Here is a 24823-nt window from a genome sequence, read left to right as displayed (position 1 = left end):
CAAAAAGAACAATTGTTAACCTCAAGCCCAAATCGAGGGTCATCCCAAGGTTAGACCGTCTCATTTCAGTTCTCTTCGCGGATTTCTGAGGCTGCCACCTTGAAAGACCGAGTGCTCATATTTAAGGTCGCATGCTTATAAGGTCGCAGCCCCTGAATTGGGACACAGCTATTGTCATTTGCTTCTTCCCCATATAGTGGACTCAACTGTCATTCCCCATATAGGGAATAGTGAATGAGTGAACGAGGGAACGGTTTCAGACACAGCTACGGTTGGTCTCGTCCAGCAGCAGCCCTACGAATCCGCCATTTTGGAATGAGAGCGACTCGGGAGTCAACTAGAAGTAATGGCAATATCAGCTACTTTGTACATTAAAATATCAAATTCAAACTGAATGATGATAACACAGAATAACATACAATCAGACCAGTGATCATTAATCCCTTTTACAGCTTATTTTCAGATATAAGGACAAGTCTTCCACTTTTATATAGGCTTTACATACATACCGACATGCATCCACACATAATTTGGCTCCATATACATACACATACACATATACATCAGAATTGCTCGAAATGGATTAAGTAAAAAAAAAACACAGCCACCGTTCAAAAGTGGCAATTATAGGACAGAGCAATGTATCATGTTCTATAAGATTATCATGTTTGTATTGGGACCCAGGGGATTAATATATATTTCATACCTAGTGGAGTTGGTAACTAATAGTACATGTGTAAAGTAGCATAAATTAAAATAATAAAGCAAGAAACCTTAAATGTGTATCTATTTAATGATTGAATTCCACAACTGATAACAACAAATCACATACAAGACAACGTTTCGTGTAGGTGTAGCAAGTGAACAAACTTTTAATTTAAGCGCTTCTGCTTTGGCTGTGATATTCGCTGAGAATGAATTGAGAATGAATTGGCTGTGAGAATTTTCATTCCAAAATGGCGGCCGCGCTACTGAAGCGCCATCTAGTGGCTGTTGCCAAAAACGAATCAGTTTCCCCTCTTGTTGTTCTATACTCTTTGACGTTACTCAGTTTTACTGTTGTTTATACTATTGCGTGGCAGCGTTTTTACTTATATTAAATTATCTTTATCGGGTCGTTTATGATCATTAAGGTGGAGGTGGGGATAATCCCTGCCACCCCAGCGAATCTTAATCTGTATGTAAATGTTACTGGCAACGTTAGTTATTCTGGTTCACCCTCCAGTATAGTAGGTGGCGGTAATGTTCCTTAACGTTGGATGTCAAGCGCCATAAAACAAGAAGGAGAATTATTAAACGTTATGCGTCTGAAAATGGAATATCCTGGAATCGAGTGTATATTTTTTAGTGAATTTCATCCGACGTTGGGTCCAAAGATCACATATCAGGTAACATTGTAGAAGTACGCTTGAGAGCATAGGTTTTTCTGCAACTGAAACACGGGTGCATGGAAGATCCAAATCGCGGAAGTTTAAAAGTCCTTTATTGGCACGGTTGTTTATGTTTTCTTTGTCCTTCTAACCATGCTGAAAAAAATAAATAAAACCATTACAGAAAATTCTAATGGTTTCCATTAAAATACCAATAGGAACCATTAGCTTTTACCATTAAAACCAATAAACTGTAGTGTGTTTGGGCCATATTCCATTAGAACCAATACATAGATCCAATAGAACCAATACATATTAGACCAACAAAAACCAATACACTGTAGTGTGTTTTGGGCCATATTCCATTAGAACCAATAAAATTCCCAATAAACAAATATAATTTCTGTGATGGTGTCTATTGTTTTTTTTTAGCAGGGAAGTAATCTGAAATACAGCATACACAAATTCCAACATTAATTAAACACTTTATATAATATGTTTTTGATTGAAGGTTCCAGAAGAATACATATCGAGGGAGCTGTTTGATACTGTTCAAGTGTACATCATCACCAAACCAGAACTGCAGAACAAGCTTATAACAGTGTATGTACTGAACTTCACCGAACTAATATTTTTTATAAAAAGTAATGTTTTATTTTTATATTTGTATTATTATTTTATATTAAAATCATTTAAATTAAGGCATTTCAAACTTAAAATTCTGCCACATTTTCTAATGGTGGGATAAATTGAAAAACTTTACTGGACAGAATTATTTTTTGCAACCCCACTTTAAACCTTGGGTAAAAGCAGTGTTTTATGATCATTCCTTTAAAAGGGGTTTAACACTAATTTGAAAACCAAGCTTTATGAAGTGAAGGAATCAGAATGCATGACAGTTGCAGTAAAAATACATAACCTTTTTATTGTACAAATTTCACAAACAACTTAAAATGAACAATCTTTCTAATGAAGTGAAGGAATCAGAATGCATGACAGTTGCAGTCAAAATACATAACCTTTATATTGTACAAATTTCACAAACAACCTAAAATAAACAATCCTCTTCCCTTTTACCTGCAAAGTTTAGACTTATTTAACAACTGAACAGCATGCAAAGGCAACTTGCTTACATAATAGCTAAACAAATAAATAGAAAAGGTGTGCAACTTGCATTAATAATACTAATCCTTCAAGTTCAAGCCTAGGTAAACTAGTACAACATATTAGCAGAATATAGGCATAATTCAATTCAATTCAATTCAATTTTATTTATATAGCGCTTTTCACAAAAGTTAATTGTTGCAAAGCAGCTTTACATGAGTAGATGTAAAGGAGAACACAGAAAATCAATAGATAATATAAGCAGTAGAACATAGCGACTAAGGTTAAGCCGTACAAGCAAGCGTATTAAGTGTTACATATACAGTAAAGTGCTAAGCTAACCCGGTGGGAAAAATCCTAGAAGGACAAAAACCCTTGGGAGAGATTAATATATATATATATATATATATATATATATATATATATATATATATATATATATATATATATATATATATACAGGGCTCTAGACTAACTTTTTGCACTGGTTGCACTGGTGCGCCTAACATTTTTTCTTAGGTGCACCAGCACAAAAGTTAGGTGCACCCTAATTTTTGACCGCATCGGATTTATAGTTCACCCAAAAATGAAAATTTTGTCATAACTTACTCTCATGTTGTTACAAACCTGTATAAATGTCTTTGTTCTGGTGAACATGAACGAAAATATTTTGAGGAATGTTTGTAACCAAACCATTCATGAGCCCCATTCACTTCCATAGTATTTTTTTTTCCTAGAAGTGAATGGGGCTCATGCTTGGTTTTGTTATTAACATTCCTCAAAATATCTTACTTCGTGTTTATCAGAACAAAGAAATTTATACAGGTTTGTAACAAAATGAGGGAGAGTTAATGATGACAGAATTTTCATTTTTGGGTGAACTGTCCCTTTAACACCGCAAGTTTAGCGACCATGGTGGTTTAATACAGAATATAAACATGTAGGCTATTTTATAATTTTCCTTATAAGAGTCATGCACAGTCCTGTTTGATAACCCGCATCCGCGCGATTAAAATAACACTTGACCCGTTATCCGACATCAGCATCAATTTATTTAATACCCGCCCGTTTGACATAAAGACTGCGACCGGCCGCACCGCAAATCGTGAATTAAGTAGAAACCTTTAAAGATCTTCATGCAGAACATTGACAGAAATAAGCACAGGACCATGACTGGACAAATATATTAACATTTAATGTGAAACTTTGTGAGGGTCGGCAGATTGACAGCTGAGCGGTCAGCAGTGTTTGATCACTCATAAGCGCTGCGCTTATATTTATACCTTTTAAATTAATGATATGATTGCAGTGATTTCAAAGGGATGTCCCAAAAAACTCAAGTAGAATGTTAAATGTTTAAAGTTTAATGTATTTTTCTCGCTGCCCTGCGTAAACCCGCGCCGGTGATGGCATGAAACGCGTGATGAGATTGCATAAAAAAGTTTTTTGTGCTGCATCGGATTTGGAGCGCGTCACACAATAAATAAACTCATATAGGCTATAGGCTACTTTTGAATTCGTTTTGTTAATTTGCTAATATTTAAGTTAAACACACTTCATGTAGGCTTATTTATTTTATTATTTTTTCACAAAAGAAAGATATAATCATCATGTTCTATTCATTTTAATGCTTTTTGCGCATAAACTAAATCCTTGGGGGAATTATTTATAAATGAATCAACAACGCAAATCAAGGAATTAACTTATTTCTCTATTTAAGACAGTCTGGCAGGGCGGTGATAGCGATACAGCAAACACCGAAAAGTTTATAGGATTAGATTTGGAAGTAAGATTATGAAGAAAACAGCGGTCCTGACTCCTGGCTTTTTTCTATAAATTTGGCGCACAGCACGCGACATTGCTGTTACGTTCAAATAATTTTCTTCAAAAGAATTATGCTCTGGCTCTGACTCGATTAGAAAACAGCGGTCCTGACTCCTGGCTTTTTTCTATAAATTTGGCGCACAGCACGCGACATTGCTGTTACGTTCAAATAATTTTCTTCAAAAGAATTATGCTCTGGCTCTGACTCGATTGTAAGATGCTCATTACCTAATTCTGTCTTCGGGTTCGGACCTGATGTGACGGGAGGTTGATGTCAGAGCATTGGTTATGATCTTCGGACTGATCAGGCAACTTAACATTCTAAACGAAAAAGTTATCAATCGTTCTTTTCCTCTTCTCTTATCATCCGCGGCTACATCCACTCTGTTTATCTGACGGACTCACCTCTCTCTCTCTCTCTCTCTCTCTCTCTCTCTCTCTCTCTCTCTCTCTCTCTCTCTCTGGAGCTCACACGCATTTTTAAACGTACACACACGTAGATCTGGACCATGGCTTTTTCCCTCGAACTCCTGGTCGCACCAGTGCGACCTGATATTTTTTTAAGTCGCACCATTGAGAAATTAGGTCGCATGTGCGACCAAATTGGTCGCACTCTAGAGCCCTGTATATATATATAGATAGATAGATAGATAGATAGATAGATAGATAGATAGATAGATAGATAGATAGATAGATAGATAGATAGATAGATAGATAGATAGATAGATAGATACGGTAGGGATAGGAAGCGGGTAAGCGGAATAAACTGGTTCAGCCGGTGGTCGTTGGTCGAGCATCGGCTAGGCATCACGTTGAAGGACAGCCAGTAGATCAGTGGGGCGATGACCTTCACAGCAACAGGAACTGGGTCTGTTTGTGTCATTGTCCTCGGTGCCGAGGACGAGACAGGGAGACAGAAACAGAGTTCTATTAGCGTAGGGGCCGTTCGCATGTAATGCAAGTGTCATACATTATGGTTGTTTAAGTCAGCTCGGTTCCAGACAGGCTAACTATTGCGGCAATAGTGTATTACCCATATGAGGTGTGTGAGTGCTTTGTTCTAGACAAAATCACTACTGCGGGAAAAGTACATGTACTGGACATATTTTATGTGTATGCTTTGTTAAAGAAGAATGTCTTAAGTTTAGATTTAAATTGATCGACTGTGTCTGATACTCGAACATTATTTGGTAAATCATTCCAGAGCTTAGGGGCTAAGTAGGAAAAGGATCTACCACCTTTTGACGCTTTTGATATTCTAGGGATAATTAAGAGACCCGAATTTTGTGAGCGCAGTTTACGTGGTGGATTGTATTCTGATAGTAGTTCTTTAATATACGAGGGCGCTAGGCTATTTAAGGCTTTGTAGGTAGTTAGTAATATTTTAAATTGTATGCGATATTTAACTGGTAGCCAATGTAAAGATGCCAGAATTGGACTAATGTGGTCATACTTTTTAGATCGAGTAAGCACTCTTGCGGCGGCGTTGTGAACCAGCTGTAGCTTGTAGGGCTGTGCAATTAATCGTTTTTCGATTTCAATTTCGATTTTTGCACATTTCGATTGCAAAAACAAGATAATCGAGGGAGATCGATTAGTGTGCCGCATTTCTGTTATTTCGTTTTGAGTCATTAATCCAGCGCGTCATAAGCAGCTGCGCCTCGCACACAAAGTAGAAATCCTCATGTATTTGTTCAGTTTTATGCTTTACAAGCGAGCGGAGGCAAACTATCCCTCATGTTTAAAATATTATCAGCTGGATCGTGGCGCCTCTGTCTCTCTCTCTCACACGTGCAGAGAGCTGCGTGCTCAGGCATCTGTTTAAAGTCAGACCACTAGGTAATAATCCTGTTTATGTTTGTAAAGTTATATGCATTTCAAGCGATCGTGTTTAAAACGTGAATCGCGTTCTGCTGGCACTTAAACACTACTGCTTTGACACGTGTAGCCTTTTGCAGCAACACTAAACAATGCATTGAATTTATGCAGGGCTGACATTAACACCCGCCAAATGCGGGTAGATTTCGGCTGCGGCGGGTAAGACAATCTCACTAGCCACTTTGGCTGGTTGAATATACATTTTTTATTGTAGTTTTCTTAAAAGTTATGCAAAATGATAACCAATAGCAATTCGACACTGGGAAATTACAACTCCCATGAGCACTCCGTGCACCGAGCGCAACACACAAAGGCCGTTTGTGGAGACGCGCGCGCGATCAGCGGAGCGTTGCGGACCAAAGCGCCACCTCCCAGAGAGCGCGCCAGAGGTGATGGATTTGCGAATGCACAAGAGGACGCAGTCTGAGCGCATACACACTTCGGGAAAGATAAAAGAATTGCATGGAAGTGATTGGAGAGATATATATTGCGTGCACATTCTCAGGGCAAGAGCGGAGAGAAATTCAGTGCATACCTGAATGCACACGAAATCAAAGGAAACCCGCCAGCTGAGAGGTTCGCGCATCATTTTAATGTAGGCTACTTTGGGCAACAATAATGCCCTCTCAACATTTGTCATTAAAAGTCTTAAATCACTTTTAACAGAAAACCTGATCAAGCATATAAAATACAATCTGCATAAACAAGTTGAAAGTAAAATTCATGTACATTTCTTGACTGCTGTTGTTAATAAATATTTAAAGTGGTTGTCGAGGGGTTTTGTGTTTACCTTTTCAGTTAATCTTCTACACCCCTGCTCCACTTTTAATATATTCATTCAATGTAAATCTATTAATGCCTTACTAGACTGTTTTTATGCACCTAAATATATGATATGATCTATACTGATATACCTGGTATATACCAGCTAATAAATGTTGTCCTAATTTGGGTGGTCAGACTGCATTTGAAATTCATTCTGCATCTAATTTAGCTAAACCAAGTAAATTTGCTCGAATTAAAGTCATATTAGGATGCCAAAGTCAAGTTTAATCATATAAAATGTATTTTACCAGCAACAAAATTGTGGCCTGTGAAAATGCTGTGTGGCTAGTAACTTTGGAAAACAACTAGCCACTTTGGCTGGTGAGCAAAAAAGTTAATGTCAAGCCCATGTATAAATGCATGTTTTTACAGTCATTTAAGTAATCGTGTTAAATAATCGAGATTAAGATTTTTATCAAAACAATCGGGATTATGATTTTTCCCCATAATCAAGCAGCCCTAGTAGCTTGTTTACCTGATTTGCATGGCATCCCCCGAGTAATGAGTTACAATAGTCTATTCTAGGGCGCACTCACATTATCCAAACCAAACCAAACCATGCCCCAGCGCGAATGTCACCCCTCCCTACTTCCCCCATGTGCACGCACTCACACTGTACTTTTATCGATCCGAGTCCGGGCGCGCTTTCGTCATTAAGATGCGATTGTTTTGAAAAAAGCAGGAAGTAAAGCTCTCACTGAACACTGGAACCCACCGTAATGATAGGTCTGTGTTTTTTATTCGGAGTCGTTTGGTGCGCGATTACAGACAGCCCTCTCACATGTCATCATATTGCTTAGTTGATCTGTCACACTGCGCGCATCAAAAGGTTTTTACGGAGGCAGATGAAGGTGTGTGGTCGCGCAACTGACGTCTTCACCTTTTGAATCGCGCTCAGGCGCGATTGCGCTCACACCACAGCCTTCCGCGCCTGAGCCCAAGTGAACCGCGCTCCGGCCCACCTCTGCAACCCGGCCGCGGCGCGATTAACCAATCCGCGCCCGGGCGCGGAACAGAGCACTCACACTAGTCAAACGAACCAGGCTTTGGGGGTCAAACGCGCCCGAGCGCGGTTTGGTTTGGATAGTGTGAGTGCGCCCCTAGTCTAGAGGTCATAAAAGCATGGATAAGCTTTTCTGCATCTGATGCAGACAGCATATGGCGTATTTTTGAGATATTTCTAAGATGGAAGAATGCTGTGCGGCAGACGTTGGAGATATGGCTATCGAAGGATAAGTTGCTGTCGAACATTACGCCTAAATTCTTAACCGTGGAAGATGGCACCACCGTGCAGCCATCTATGGACAACTTGTAATCTGACATACTATGTTTGTAGCGATTTGGTTCAATAATAAGTATCTCAGTCTTATTGGAGTTTAGCATAAGAAAGTTATGTGCCATGCAGTCCCTAATATCATTAATGCAGTCTGTTAGCTTAGCAAACTGGTGGGTTTCGCTAGGATGTGACGAGATGTAAAGCTGGGTATCATCCGCATAGCAGTGAAAACTTATGTTATGATTCCTGATAATGTCTCCTAGAGGTAACATATATAACGAGAATAGGATAGGGCCTAAAACTGATCCCTGTGGTACGCTGAATTTAACCGGGGAGTGATATGACTCTTCCTCATTTACATAAACAAAGTCATAGCGATTGGTTAGATACGATCTAAAACAGGCTAATGCCTGACCACTGATGCCAACATAGTTTTCTAGTCTACTGAGTAAGATTCTGTGATCTATTGTGTCAAAGGCTGCACTAAGGTCTAGTAATATAAGGATTGAGATTTCACCACGATCGGATGTTAATAGGAGGTCATTTGTAACTCTAAGCAGCGCTGTCTCTGTGCTATGGTGGGGCCTGAATCCTGATTGGAACTTTTCATATGTATTATTATTCGCTATGAATGTGCGTAGCTGACTTGCCACTACTTTTTCTAATATTTTAGAGAGAAAAGGTAGGTTTGAGATAGGTCTAAAGTTATTAAGATCTCCCTGGTCAAGGTTTGGTTTTTTAATGAGCGGTCTAATAACTGCTTGTTTGAAAGCTGTTGGAACATATCCTAATTCTAGGGATGAGTTAAAGATATTTAGTACCGTGTCTGACACTACATGAAATACCTCTTTTAGTAATTTTGTGGGAATGGGGTCTAGTATACAGGACGATGATTTGGATGACATTACTAATTTAGAGAGCTCTTCTATTGTAGTAGGTTTAAATGACTCAAGATGTTCGTATGGTAATCTAGAGGTAAATGTACTATTGGGTATAGTGGTGGCCGCTTGCGTAGTTTCTATGTTTTCCCTAATAAACATAATTTTGTTAGTAAAGAAGTTCATGAAGTCATTACTATTGTGTTGGAGTTTACTATTGGTTTCTGTTTGTTCTTTGTTTCTAGTCAGTTTCGCAACTGTGCTAAATAGGAAACGAGGGTTGTTTTGATTTTCTTTAATAAGCGTACTGAGATAGGTAGATCTGGCGGTTTTAATAGCCTGTCTATAGTGTTGAACACTCTCTTTCCATGCTGAACGCCATACCTCTAACTTTGTGCTTCGGTAGTTTCTTTCCATTTTTCTGGCTACTTTTTTAAGGGCTGCAGTATGATGATCATACCATGGAGCTGGCGTTTTTCTTTGATTCTCTTTTTTCGAATGGGAGCAACGGCATCCAATGTGCTAGTGCAAACGTTGTTCAGGTTTTCTATTATAATATCCAGATCTTCACCCTTATCTGCTACATGTTTCATTTGAGACAGGTCTGGAAGAGTGCTAATAAAGCTATCTTTAGTGGTGGAAATTATTGTTCTGGCTAATCTGTAGCATGTTGTAGACTGAGCGGTCCTATCTAGAAGTATCGTGTAAGACACAAAGCAATGGTCTGAAACGGCATCGCTCTGGGGTGATATTTCGATATTATTAATATTGAGTCCGAGTGACAGAATTAAGTCTAATGTGTGCTTACGAGTATGCGTTGGCCCTGATACGTTTTGTTTAATACCGAGAGAATTAAGAACATCCATAATCGTACGTCCTAATGCATCTTTTGGGTTATCCACATGAATATTAAAATCACCAACGATAAGAGCTTTATCTATAGTGACTGTGAGTTCAGATAGGAAGTCGGCTATTTCCTTAAGAAAATCTGTGTGGTGGCCCGGAGGCCTATATATGGTAGCTAAGATGAACGAAAGCTGTTTGTTGTTACAATCAGTTATTTCCATATTTAACAGTATTATTTCGGACGAGTTAAATTTTGGTTCGGATTTGTGGTTTGCCTTGAATGTTTTGTGGTGTGTTGTGGCTGCACCACCCCCTCTCCCTTTTGGACGAGGAACGTGTTTGTGGTAGTGGTCTTGTGGGGTGGATTCGTTTAAACTGATGTAATCGTCTGCTTTCAGCCAGGTCTCTGTTAGACAGAGTGCATCTAAGTTTTGGTCAGTAATTATTTCATTGATAATTGGTTCTTTATTGGTAATCAATCTAATGTTAAGAAGGCCGAATTTTAACATTTGAGTTTCATCTGTTAATGTATTGTGTTCTAATTTTATGTTAATAAGATTTGTGCGAGACGAGGTAAACGGTGCTCTGTATTTATTTGTTCGAGGAACAGACACAGTAGAGATGTGTTGGTACTCTGGTAAAAAAGGCTCTATGTGCTGGGATATATGTGATCTTGACATGTCAAGGCAGCTAACAGACTGATGGGTAAGCCGATCTGTCTGTTTCCTGACCTGGGCCCTGGATAGTCAGACAATATCAAAAGTAAGACTATTGGTCAGATTTCTAGAAAGTATAGCACTTCCTTCCGGAGACGGATGGAGGCCATCTCTCTTTAGCAGGTCAGGTCTTCCCCAGAAATGTTTCCAATTGTCTATAAACCCTACGTTATGCTGAGGGCACCACTTTGACATCCAGCCATGAAGAGACACTAATCTACTGTAAGTTTCATCCCCCCGGTAGGCGGGGAGGGGACCAGAGCAAATTACATTGTCTGACATTGTTTTGGCAATTTCACACACCTCTTTAATAGTATCTTTGGTGATCTCCGACTGGCGGAGTCTGGTGTCATTCGTGCCGGCGTGAATAACAATCTTAGAAAACTTACACTTAGCATTAGCCAGCACTTTAAGTTTGGATCTATTGTCAGACGCTCTGGCTCCCGGTATACAATCGACTATGGTGGCTGGTGCCTCAATGTCAACGTTCCTGAGTATAGAATCTCCAATAACCAGGGCACCTTTAACAGACGTCTCAGCCGGTGTATTGCTGAGTGGAGAAAATCTGTTTGATATTAAAACAGGAACGTGATTTGGATGCCGAATGTGACTAGGCCGCCTGACAGTCACCCAGTTAGTCAGCCGCCTTGACTCTGAGGTCGGAACCGAGCCATGTGTATTACGCGTAACACTAGGCGCACCCGAAACAGTGTTTGTAACATTAACATTAGCGGTCTTACTGTCCTCAACTAGCGTTCGGATGCGCGCTTCTAGTTCTGCAACCTTCTCCGTCAGTCTTACTACTTCAATACACTTAGCACATGTAAACCCCTCCATGCTGACGGAAGAAGCTAAACTGTACATGTGGCAAGTAGTGCAGGTAACAATGACAAGCGGAGTCTTACCGTTTTCATGCTGGGTGATGGGGTCTCCGTTCGCCCGAACGCTGTCCGTGAAGCTGCATCGAGACGGGTGTTCGCTCGCAACACGCCTCGGCCGCCTATGACGGTCTGTGGTCAGGGTGATGTTAGGCACGCTGACTCTGCGAAGGCCGGGTATCAGCTCATTCACAGCTTCCCGATCTGGTGTGGACAGATCAGAAAAGCATACATCGCATGAATCCGCCATTAGATCGCCAACGAAGTAAGGTTTAAGTAAACAGACGGTAAGAAATGCTAGATTTAGCCGGCACCGGCTGGTTATGCTAGCGGGCTATATGCTAACACTGGGTGTTACTAGTGATAAAATCGTATCGCTTAGTAATACAATTCAGTAATCGTCAAGGTAAAGTATTCCTAAGATAAACTAATAAGTTGTATTATATAGATAGTAATAAGATAGTGAAAAAATAGGATTTAGCTGATAATCTCAACGAAGCTCCAAACTTGCGACTCCTCGTCTCTCTCTCAGCGTCTCTCTCTCTCTCAGCGTCTCTCTCTTGCGTCGGTTATTGCACTCGCTTTCTGTCAGGAAACACAAAGTCGGAGTTTCTTGCGAATTCAGTAATTTATTAGGAGAGAAGATAAAGAGGTAGAAAAATCACTCCACAGTTCACGGCACCTCACTAGTCCACACACACACACAAGGAAACAATCCAACGACGTAATCCTCTCGCAGATGGAATGAGAGTCTCAGCCGGGAAACCGGAATTCAGGTGTACTGCTTAAAGGCGAAGCGAACCTGAAGAGCCGGAGAACCGAAGCAAATCCCACGACGTAATCCACTCGCGGATGAACAGGAGTCTTTAGCAGGAAACCGGAAATACAGGTGTACCGCTTGAAGGCGAAGCGAACCTGTAGAACCGGGGAACAGGATCAACGTGCATACAAACTAGTCCAGAGCCGAAACACAGGATGTCAAACTCCAGCGCAGAGCAAACCCTCAGACGTCGGTGACTGAACCTGAAGCGAGAGTAGATAAAGGTGAAGGAGAAACAAATGAGTTGGAACCATGGACAGCGAGCGTGGCAGAGATCAACTAACAATTAGCGCATGACAAAGACAGGACAAAAGGGCTATAAATAGAAAGGCAGAAACGAGACACAGCTGGAGGATAATTAATGAAACAAGAGGGAGGAGTGAATGCACATGAGAGGATCCATCACCAACAGGTAAATAAACACACACACCCACTACTGATCATCCCGGATTCGTGACAGTACCCTCCCCCCCAAGACCGGCACCGGACGGACTCGGAGGGGACCCACCTTGTCGCCGACGGAAATCCTCGATCAGACCAGGGTCCAGTATATCCCGAGCCGGAACCCAACACCTCTCCTCAGGGCCGTATCCCTCCCAGTCCACTAAATACTGATAACCTCTGCCTCTGCGACGAGCATCTAGTAACCTCTTAACCGTATAAGCAGGAGCACCGTCCACTAGACGCGGGGCGGGGGGCTTAGGGACAGAAGCAGGACAATTATTATGGGCAAAAATCACAGGCTTAACCCTGGATACATGAAAAACAGGGTGAACCCGACCAAGACTGGGTGGTAACTTAAGCTTCACCGCTACCGGACTGACGACCTTAACAATAGTGTATGGCCCAATGAAACGCGGAGCCAGCTTACGAGAAGGCTCACGGAGAGACAAATCCTTGGTGGAAAGCCATACTTTCTGTCCACAAACGTAATGAGGTGGAGCACCGTCCACTAGACGCGGGGCGGGGGGCTTAGGGACAGAAGCAGGACAATTATTATGGGCAAAAATCACAGGCTTAACCCTGGATACATGAAAAACAGGGTGAACCCGACCAAGACTGGGTGGTAACTTAAGCTTCACCGCTACCGGACTGACGACCTTAACAATAGTGTATGGCCCAATGAAACGCGGAGCCAGCTTACGAGAAGGCTCACGGAGAGACAAATCCTTGGTGGAAAGCCATACTTTCTGTCCACAAACGTAATGAGGTGGAGGTCGCCGGTGGCGGTCAGCCGCAGCTTTGGTCCGTCTGGAAGTCTGTAATAAAAGTGTTTTAGCTCTCTTCCAGGTGCGTTTGCATCTACGAACGAAAGCTAAAGCAGACGGAACCGCTGCATCGGGTTCTTGTGATGGGAAAAGTGGGGGTTGATAGCCGATCGATAACTCAAACGGGGATAATGTAGTAGAAGCGACGGGAAGAGAATTATGCGAGTACTCGACCCACGGGAGCTGTTGACACCAGGAATTAGGATATTGAGACGACAGACAGCGGAGCGTTCGACCGAGATCCTGATTAGCCCGTTCACATTGCCCATTGGTCTGCGGATGATAACCAGAAGACAAGCTGGCTGTAGCGCCGATCTGTCTACAAAACTCCTGCCAAAAACGAGAGATGAACTGAGGACCCCTATCTGATACTACGTCAGTCGGAAGACCATGCAAACGAAAAACGTTAGTAATCAGAATCTGAGCCATCTCCTTGGCAGAAGGAAGTTTAGGTAATGGAATGAAATGAACCGCTTTAGAGAAACGATCCACCACAGTCAGAACGACAATGTTACCATCAGACGCCGGTAAGCCGGTGACGAAATCAAGGGCTATATGAGACCAGGGACGGGCAAAGATTTAAGCAGACCAGCGGGAGGTTGATTAGAGGCTTTATTACGAGCACAGACTGAACAGGCTAATACAAACTGTCTGATGTCCGTAGCCATCGAAGGCCACCAAAAACGTTGACGGACGGCAGCCAACGTTCTCCGAATTCCTGGATGACCGACAAACCTAGATTCGTGACCCCACTGGATGACATCGGAACGTAAACACTCAGGAACCCATAGACGACCCGCTGGACACCCCTCTGGCACTTCGCCCTCTCGGCCGGCCTCTCTCACCCGCTGCTCAACCCCCCAAACGAGAGCACCGATTACCCTCCCCTTGGGGAGAATGGTTTCGGTCCGCCCAGATTCAGAGGAATCGAACAGACGTGAGAGCGCGTCCGGTTTAATATTCTTTGAACCAGGCCGGTACGAGAGGGTAAAGTTAAAACGGTCAAAGAAAAGTGCCCAGCAAGCCTGTCTAGATGTTAACCTTCTGGCTGAACGGATATATTCTAAGTTCTTATGATCCGTCCAGACCAGAAAGGGCTCCGAGGTTCCCTCCAACCAGTGACGCCACTCACCCAGCGCAAGTCTGATCGCCAGCAGCTCCCTATTACCAATGTCATAATTTCGTTCCGCTGGGTTTAACCGGTGAGAGAAAAAAGCGCACGGATGCACTTTCCCGTCAGCAGACGACCGCTGAGATAAAACGGCGCCTACCCCGACATCAGATGCATCTACCTCCACTATAAATTGATTTGCTGGATCGGAAATAGAGAACAGGAGCAGAAACGAATCGGGACTTTAATTCATCAAAGGCTTCCTGTGCCTCTCCATCCCAGCGAAATCGGACTTTAGAGGAAGTGAGAGCGGTAAGAGGTTTAGCGATCTGACCAAAATTTTTGATGAATCGCCGGTAAAAATTGGCGAAACCCAGAAATCGCTGAAGCTCCTTACGAGTGTCGGGCACTGGCCATTCGGCAACCGCTTTAACTTTAGCAGGATCGGGGCAAATCTCTCCCTCTGCAATGATGAAACCCAGAAACGAAACTGACTCTCTGTGGAATTCGCACTTCTCCGCCTTAACAAAAAGCTGATTCTCTAAAAGCCGTTGTAAAACTAGGCGAACATGCTGGGTGTGTAACTGCATAGAGGGTGAAAAGATGAGAATGTCATCGAGATACACAAAGACAAAATTATTAATCATGTCTCCTAGCACCTCATTAACCATAGTTTGAAAGACAGCCGGAGCGTTACAAAGACCGAACGGCAGAACGCAATATTCCCAGTGTCCAGAAGGTGTATTAAATGCTGTCTTCCACTCATCGCCCTTCTTGATACGTACCAAATGATAAGCATTACGCAGATCCAATTTGGTAAAAACCCGTGCTCCTTGTAATAACTCGAAAGCCGAAGACATTAACGGTAAGGGGTATTTATTTTTAACAGTAATGTCATTAAGCCCTCTATAGTCAATGCACGGACGAAGCGACACGTCTTTTTTCTTCACAAAGAAAAAACCAGCACCAGCTGGAGACGAGGAGCGGCGAATGAGACCGGCATTAAGCGCTTCACTAATGTACTTATCCATAGCCTCTCTCTCTGGTTTAGAAAGGGGAAAAAACTCGACCCTTAGGCGGAAAAGTACCTGGAAGGAGATTGATTACACAATCATATGACCGATGAGGAGGTAGGGAGGTAGCCCGAGCCTTACTGAACACCCGGTGCAGATCGGAATACTCCGTCGGAACCCCTGAAAGATCAGCAGCAGGAGTCTGAAGAGTAGAACACACAGACATAGAAGAAGCAGGACCGAGACAAGAAACATGACATGAATCTTTCCAGGACAAGACAATGTTGTTCTGCCAATCAACGTGAGGATTATGTTTAATTAACCAGTCATGTCCTAAAATGACGGGTGTCTGAGATGATTCTAATAAATAAAATTCAATATCCTCACGATGATTGCCAGAAACAAACAAACTCACAGGAGGTGTGCGATGGGTGATCTCTGCCATGTGCTGTCCCTTTAATGTCCAGGCCGAGAGAGAGGAAATTAAAGGATGAGCAGGGATACCCCAAGATTCAGCCAACCTAGCATCCAAGAAGCTCGCCTCCGCGCCGGAATCCAACAATGCCTGTGAATGGAAGTTAGAGGCGTTAAAACTTACAATAACAGGCAGTAAGGTGCGGTTAACGGAGGTACAGTTAACGGGAGACTTGAAAGATGAAATGCCCACCGACACTCCCAGGTCTATTGGTGGGCAACCCCTTTTAACAGACACGAAGCGGCAAGATGCCCCGCCTTACCGCAGTAGAGACACAATCCATTTACCAGGCGACGTTGCCTCTCTCTGCCGGTAAGGCGGAGTTTACCGAGCTGCATAGGTTCCTCTGGTTCCAACGACTGAAGAGATGAAGGTGGAGGCGAAACCTCAGGCAGTAGTAGTGAAGCTCTGCGAAAAGACAGCCGAAGGTCTCGTTGATGTTGACGATTCTCAATCCTTAATGCTAAATCAATAGCGGCTTCCAGAGATGTTGGAGGGTCCCGTGCAGCGACCTCGTCTTGGATGTCTGGGTTGAGACCCTCAAGGAACTGAGAGCGTAGCGCAGCGTCATTCCATCCGCTGGTGACGGCCAGGGTCTTGAATGAAATAGCATAATCCGTGACAGAGGATCCACGCTGGAGCAATCTCACCAGCTCCGCGGCTGCCATGTCTCCTTGAATAGATCGATCAAAAAGTCTTAACATTTCCTCCTTGAGGGTCTCGAAGGAAGCCGTGCACGGAGCTTTGGCCTCCCAAACAGCCATTCCCCAGTCCCTCGCTCTCCCGGTAAGCATCGTCAGCACAAACGCTACCTTGGAAACAGCTGATGAAAACTTGCGAGGCTGGAGAGCGAAGACCAGAGAACATTGCTGAAGGAAAGCCCGGCAGGTGTTAGGATCGCCGTCAAATGTAGGTGGAGTAGCAGCGTGAGGTTCAGATTCCGCCCTGGAGGATGTTCCGCTGGAACCGGCGAGTTGAGGTTCTCCTAGCGGTAGAGTGATCTGATCCAGGCGATTAGTAAGTTCAGTAAGCCGGTCAGAGAGAAGACGAAAGTCTCTAGAAGCTGCACTCAGAAGGGATGAATGTTGGTCAATCATTGCCCCCTGCTGGCTTAGTGCAGTCTGCACCGGATCTAGACTCTCAGAGCTCGCAGACTCCATTTCTGACGCGCTCATTTGTCAGGAAACACAAAGTCGGAGTCTCTTGCGAATTCAGTAATTTATTAGGAGAGAAGTTAAAGAGGTAGAAAAATCACTCCACAGTTCACGGCACCTCACTAGTCCACACACACACAAGGAAACAATCCAACGACGTAATCCTCTCGCAGATGGAATGAGAGTCTCAGCCGGGAAACCGGAATTCAGGTGTACTGCTTAAAGGCGAAGCGAACCTGAAGAGCCGGAGAACCGAAGCAAATCCCACGACGTAATCCACTCGCGGATGAACAGGAGTCTTTAGCAGGAAACCGGAAATACAGGTGTACCGCTTGAAGGCGAAGCGAACCTGTAGAATCGGGGAACAGGATCAACGTGCATACAAACTAGTCCAGAGCCGAAACACAGGATGTCAAACTCCAGCGCAGAGCAAACCCTCAAACCTGAAGCAAGAGTAGATAAAGGTGAAGCAGAAACAAACGAGTTGGAACCATGGACAGCGAGCGTGGCAGAGATCAACTAACAATGAGCGCGTGACAAAGACAGGACAAAAGGGCTATAAATAGAAAGGCAGAAACGAGACACAGCTGGAGGATAATTAGTGAAACAAGAGGGAGGAGTGAATGCACACGAGAGGATCCATCACCAACAGGTAAATAAACACACACACCCACTACTGATCATCCCGGATTCGTGACAGCTTTCTGTACGATCCCTCTCATTCATTAGGTTGTAACTTGTACCAGTCATTCCGTTTGTGAACGCAATCTCTCTCTCTCTCTCTCTCTCGTTCGTTCAGACTCAAAACGAATATATGTCTTTAAAATTAGCCATAGAGATTCCTTAAGCTGATCTTAGGTCAGCACCTATCAAATACAATTGCTAGTTAGGATGTAATTGATTTGTAGCAGATAACATACACTAGTTTATTAAACTACATATAGCCTACAATAGGTTATTTTAATGAAATGATTGTTATGGCTATCTCTACATTTGTGGTTTAAGAGAAGGTTTGTAAAAACAACTTAAATGTAATAATATAACTAAGGCCTATTCCTGGCTTCTGGATTAATCTAAACCCTGTCTGGGAGGCTATTGCAACAATAGGCTAATATAGCTTTTGAGGGAGTTACTTTATATCAGAATTTTGTTTCTTCTAACTGCTGTTATTCATCACTTTCTATTTTTTTGACAATATTTTAATAATAATATTTCTTAATAGTGAAGCATTTTCAACACTTTGAGCAAATGGGAATGCAATAACTATATTTGCTTTTATGGTCTTTCATATATAGATGTTTACCCTCCCATTCTGTACTTCAGAGTTTCAAACTTGGATATAGTAAGTTGCCATTTAATGTAAAGATCTGATGACAAATAGTCATGTGATACACATCAGCATTTAAATTTAATATTAAAGTATATCTCCTATTACCGTAGTTACCTTATTACATATACCGCGGGTCCCCTTGCATGGAGGTCGCCATCATGTTTCTATTGTAGCCGTGAGCAAACAAACTGCTCTACCAAGCGCGCTTTGTCACTATGTTATTCTTCTTCTTTTTCTTTGGTGTTTTTGGAGACAGCTTCCATTGTCGCATTGAAAACACACATCGAAGAAGTAGTAGTCATAGTCGTCATTGTTGTATGGTTTATTAGAAGCAAGAAGTAACTTATTAAAAGTAAGAAGAGAAGTGAAATTGGATCGAATGGAGTACCACGCGGTGCAGACCGGGCAGACGACACCATAAATCGTGGCTTTTCCCAGATGGATGGCGCTAATACAGGACAAATGTTTTAACAGTGACGCCGAAGTTGCCTGCTTTCTCCTGGACAGGTAAGTTAGCAGTGGTAACTCTATCAATGTACGTGAAAACCGTTGTTTAAAAGCTATAGCTATAAGATGGACATAATCACCAACAGGAGTACCAACTACTGTGCATAAGCAGGGTTAATGCATTCGTTGCATAGTTTTACCACAAGCTCAAATGATCACTATCAATACTATAATGACAAACTACAATGTCAATGTGCTAATATTTGAGCATATTGCTTATCTAATTATTTAACCAAGTGGAGAGGAATCAAAAGCTATGCCTTTATGAACTACTTCATCAAATATGTCGTTTATACTGGACTGTGGGACACAAAAAGTTACAATGCAGGGCTCAAAATTAACTTTTTTATTTGGTAGCACTGGTGCTCCCAACTTTAAAGAGTTAGGAGCACCAGCAAAAATGTAGGCGCATCCATCAAAAAATGTAAAAGCACCACAACTACAATGTAAATGTTAATAGATTTATTTTATTAAAAATAAAACACCACCACCGGGCTTTACACGTCCTATGGCCAGCATTTAAAAGTTGGTCTTCTATTTTATTTTTTGCTGCATAAATTCCTAAATTAATACCCAAATGCTGTTGAAATAGTATTGCAGCAATAATAATTTAACAATTACAGGTAACATGATTAAGATTACATAGAAAATCTAGCAAACACGTAAAACACTGATTAATTGTGACATTACAAAAGTGACCCTAATATAGAAGGCTAATATATATTGTTGATAACTGCATTACAGGATGCTTTTACTACTAAATAGGCAATGTTTTAAAAAATACAACAAAAACATACCATCAGCATTGTCGTATTCCACAGCAACATGGACCACAAGGATGTTTGTCGAATGTCCATTCACCAGCGCATGCGCACATACACCATCAAACACACTTTGACAGACAGCTCGGTGTCTCCATCAATAATAAACACATTTGTCATGACACGTCTTGTATTTTTGGCACTTTTGCCATGTTTAAGCAAGGTACGTCTGGCGCTTAAAATGTTTTGATTCCGCCATTAACGCCGTTTTACAGGATTTACAGTAAACACAGTTACATTTTCATAGCAGAGACACTCGAAATCTTTAAGCCACTCTCTCTGAAAGGTTTAACGTCAACTCGTATTTTCCGGTGGTTTTCCGGATCGTCGTCAAAAAATACAGTAATAACCTTGGCTGTAATCGGCTCGCTCTCGTCATGCTCGCGACGCGTTCGTCTTTTCACATTTCCGCGCTTCACGGCAACAAGGAATGACTGACGCTCATATTAGCCAATCTGCGTTCTTCATTAAACGCAAGAACTTAAATGGTGAAATTTGATTGGTTATGTATCGTTGGAGAGAACACTGAACCTGGGACAGCGCCAGCATGCAGGATTACAATCAACTCGCGTCACAACAAAATGGGCAGTCGCACAAATGCTCCCAAATATATTTTAAGGTCGCACAGATTAAATTTCGGTCGCATATGCGACCAAAATGGTCGCAATTTCGAGCCCTGCAATGTTACACAAACATGACATTTTTCATGTAATCTGTCTGTGTTCAAGATCATACTTGCATTAGATTTGGTTGTTTTTGAGAACAAACTGTAGGATTACAGTACAATAGACTAATGTCATACAGGAGTATGTAACTGTGTAATATAGCACTTCATTTCTTGATGGTCCTTTTGTTTTTCCAGCTATGAGAGAGGTCCTGTAACATCAACTCCAATGAAGAGAACATTTTTTACAGCATTGTCCAGCATTGGTGTTTCTGACTGTGTAGACAACCATGTGGGCAAGACCACCATCTCTGGCTTCTCCAGGCAGTGTTACTGCCATAAATTTTTCTGTTTACATTGTACAGCTGTCCCTGTTATGTAAATATAAATAACTAATAATAATTAATACTACAAGTGGTAATATAATTGTTATGGCAAGTTTAAAAATGGTCATACCTGTATAAATAAATATCAAATGTATATCATGAAAATAAATACATCACATGCATCTATGTTTTACCCTTTATTTTAGGCAATCAATACAATGGAACTGCAGTTGTATAACAAATATAATTAACACAAGTCCTAAAATTAAAGACACAAAAATATAATACAAATACATAAAAGGTAAATTATGTACATGTGTTTTATTCAAAATATAACACTATTAAATCAAGCAAAGGATTAGGAGCTTAAAGCAACACTAAAGAACTCTGGCTCTTTGCTCCCCCTACAGGTTAGAAGCGTAATTGTTCATTACCACTGTCGTAAATACTGCAGCATAGCTGGCTCTGATTGGATTGTAGGTCTGCCGTAAAGCAAGTTTTTGTAGTTTTCACTCGAACTACAGGACCACTACCCGACGGTTGGAAACTTCCTTAGTGCGGTTTTGGCCGATAGAGGGCTGCAAAGCGAATGTGAAAGCGCCATTCACCCTGTTTTGTGTGGATGAACCACTGAAACTTTTTTGGAAACGTTATTTTAAGGTAAAAAAACCTCTTTGGTGTTGCTTTAACATAAACTTAACATTTTGTTTATTGTATTAAGCAATGAAGGCAGGAAAATTTGTTTTCTTTTCAAGAGTGGATGAAAGGATGACAGAGGTGACAGATGTTTATGACTGTGTTCAGAACACTGCAAAACACTGCAAAAGTTATATTTCATTTGATTTTATTTGAACAACTTTGCTGTTTGTTAACTGTAAATGAACACTGCTGCTATGTTGTTTTTAATTATTGTGAATGTTTTATAAAATAGAAAGTTTATATTTGTTATTTTCTTTAATTATTAATTAATTAAATGGTTTCCCAGACAGGGATTAGCTTAAGCCAGCACTAGACCTTAGTTTAATTAGGAAATATAACTAGTTTTAACAAACATGCCTAACTAAAAACATTACTTGTGTGCATTTTAAGGCAATACAAAGGACACTGATGTATTTTAAGATATGAAAGTGTAAGTTGTTTTCAGTTTGGACAGCTCTTACATTTATTTTAGTCTAGGACTAGTCTAATCCCTGTCCGGCAAACCGTGATTGACTTAAAGTATGTGTGCATCAGGATAGTACCACCTTCACCTCATTTTGAGCCAGGATAAGAGCGCCACCTACTGCATAATAGCAGAAATATGGATGAGGTAAAAACTTGTCTTTGACAACTAGAAAGTTGTCGGAAAGTGTTAATTAAATGGTTTCTTGTTTCATTCTGCTTCCTCAAAAACTGTCATGACACCACTGATCATAACAAACTTTACAGTTACTTTATTAACAGGGGGGGTGTTAGGCCATAGGCCCCCTAAATATTTTGATATGTTAATTTGTGATCGCTTCAGTCCACTTTATATTTCTTTTTTTTTTTCTCTTTCTTTTTATTGAGAGAACAGAAAGGGAAAAAGAAACAACATCTCCATTCACAAATACAATGTATCCCTTTACCACTCCCCTCCTCTTATTTTAACTTTTAAACATATATGCATATGTACATGGACACATATACATAAAAAAAAAACACTGATAAGAAAGTCGAAAAAAATAATTGAATATAAACAAAGTATCGTGTATTAAACAAAGAACAACCCCACACCCAATCCCTGGCTCAGCTCACCTCGACCAACACACATATTACTGGTTATTTATGCAATACAAACAGTACAACAATAACAGGCACACATTTAATTGGGTAGTGACACTAAATTAGTGAAATAGGAAATAAAAGATTGCCATTTATGGAAAAATTTGACTGTACATCCTCTCATCGTGTATTTAATTTTCTCAAGTTTTAAAAAATACATGACGTCTCTGAGCCAACGGGAGATAGAAGGATATTTAACAGATTTCCAATGTAACAATAATAAGCGTCTTGCTAGTAAGGATGTGAAAGCTATGATGTCCTTTTCTTTAGGATTAAGTGCAAGTGAGGGGTCAGGAATCCCAAATATAGCAATCAGAGGGCAAGGCTGAAGATTTACCCCAAGAACAGAGGACATAATATTAAAATAACCCACCCAGAAATCCTTCAAGTCAGGACAAAAAAAAAAACATGTGGCTAAGATGACAAGGAGAACCATGACATTTATCACATTTATCTTCCACTTCCGGATATATTTCAGACAGTCTAAGCTTAGAAAAATGTACCCTATGTAAGACCTTAAATTGAATAAGTCCAAGACGAGCACAAGAGGTGGTAGATCGTATCCTTTCTATGGCCTGCTCCCAGGACTCATCATATATTTGTATTCCCAATTCCCTTTCCCAAGTACACTTAAGTTTGTCATTTGAGTAATCGTTAAGAGCTAAGATAAAGTCATACAACTTTGAAATGATTCCTCTGTGATGAGGGACAAATGAAAGCATGGCTTCCCACTGATGTTCTAGAGGCAAAGAGGGGAAATTAGGGAAACACTTAGCCACAAAGCTACGAGTTTGGAAGTAGCGGAACATATGAGTAATAGGGAGTTCGTAGCGAGATGACAAATTGGTAAAACTATCAAATACACCATCTACATATAAATCTCTAAATTGTGTAATACCCTTGTCACACCACAGTGAAAATGTTGAGTCCAAAAGTGAAGGAGGAAATAAATGGTTCTTATACACAGGGCCCAATGAAGATGCATTTACAAATTTAAAGTGTCGTCTAAATTGATACCAGATTTTGATTGTGTTAAGAACTACTTGATTATCAGTATATAGAGAAGGTTTTATAGGTAAAGAGGAATAGAGTAGAGCAGGTATAGAAGATCCCCTACAAGATGATATTTCCAATTTACACCAAGAGGATCCAGGGGATTTTAACCAGTAGCAAAGTTTGTGGATGTGAGCCGCCCAATAGTAGGTTAAAAAATTAGGTAATGCAAGTCCTCCACTAAATCTGCATCTCTGCAGTAGAGTTTTACGAACTCTAGGTGTTTTCCCACCCCAAATAAAAGAACAAATTATCTTATCAAGCGAGTCGAAAAAACTTTTTGGTAGAAATAGAGGAATTGACTGAAATAAAAAAGAAATTTTGGTAAAATATTCATTTTAACAACATTGATCTTGCCAATTAATGAAAGAGGGAGGTTACCCCACCTTTGAATATCGGATGTAATCTTTGAGATAAGGGGAGTAAAATTCGCAGATGCAAGACTGGATAAAGAACGAGTCACGTTAACACCTAGGTATGTGAACCCTGATGGACTCAAACGAAATGGTAAATCTGATTGTTGCATAAGACATGCTGCAGTATTAATGGGAAAACACTCACTTTTCCCCAAATTTAATTTATAACCTGAAAAAGAACTGAAGTTCTCCAGAATACTTAAAACAGCAGGGATAGAAATTATAGGATCAGTTACATACAATAACAAATCATCGGCGTACAACGATAATTTATATTCAGTTCCATTACGGGTGATTCCTTTGAAAAAAGGGGAAGATCTTAAAGTAATAGACAGAGGCTCAATAGCAATAGCAAAAAGCAAAGGTGATAAAGGGCAACCTTGGCGAGTTCCCCGTCCAAGGGCAAAATAATCAGAATAAACATCATTCGTATGAACACTGGCCTTAGGGGACGAATAAAGGAGGCG

At 41.1% G+C, this 24823-nt stretch overlaps 1 protein-coding gene across 3 annotated transcripts in view; it reads left to right on the top strand.

Annotated features, from left to right (window-relative positions):
* Window positions 1-1022: 1022 nt before the first annotated feature.
* Window positions 1023-24823, top strand: part of nprl2 (NPR2 like, GATOR1 complex subunit) — a 161588-nt gene continuing 137787 nt past the window's right edge. Inside the window, exons 1-2 of one of the 3 annotated variants that reach the window (XM_073870909.1) lie at window positions 1023-1388; window positions 1882-1973. In XM_073870909.1, the coding sequence (XP_073727010.1) occupies window positions 1260-1388; window positions 1882-1973 (221 nt within the window). In that variant the 5' untranslated portion in view covers window positions 1023-1259. The remainder of the gene's footprint in view (window positions 1389-1881; window positions 1974-24823) is intronic. The other 2 variants (XM_073870910.1, XM_073870908.1) reach the window with 2 other exon arrangements.

This window comes from Misgurnus anguillicaudatus, chromosome 8 (assembly GCF_027580225.2).
Source record: "Misgurnus anguillicaudatus chromosome 8, ASM2758022v2, whole genome shotgun sequence".
Lineage (NCBI taxonomy): Eukaryota > Metazoa > Chordata > Actinopteri > Cypriniformes > Cobitidae > Misgurnus > Misgurnus anguillicaudatus.
The sequence above is the reverse complement of the archived record's forward strand: the minus strand, read 5'-3'. Positions and strand labels throughout refer to the sequence as shown.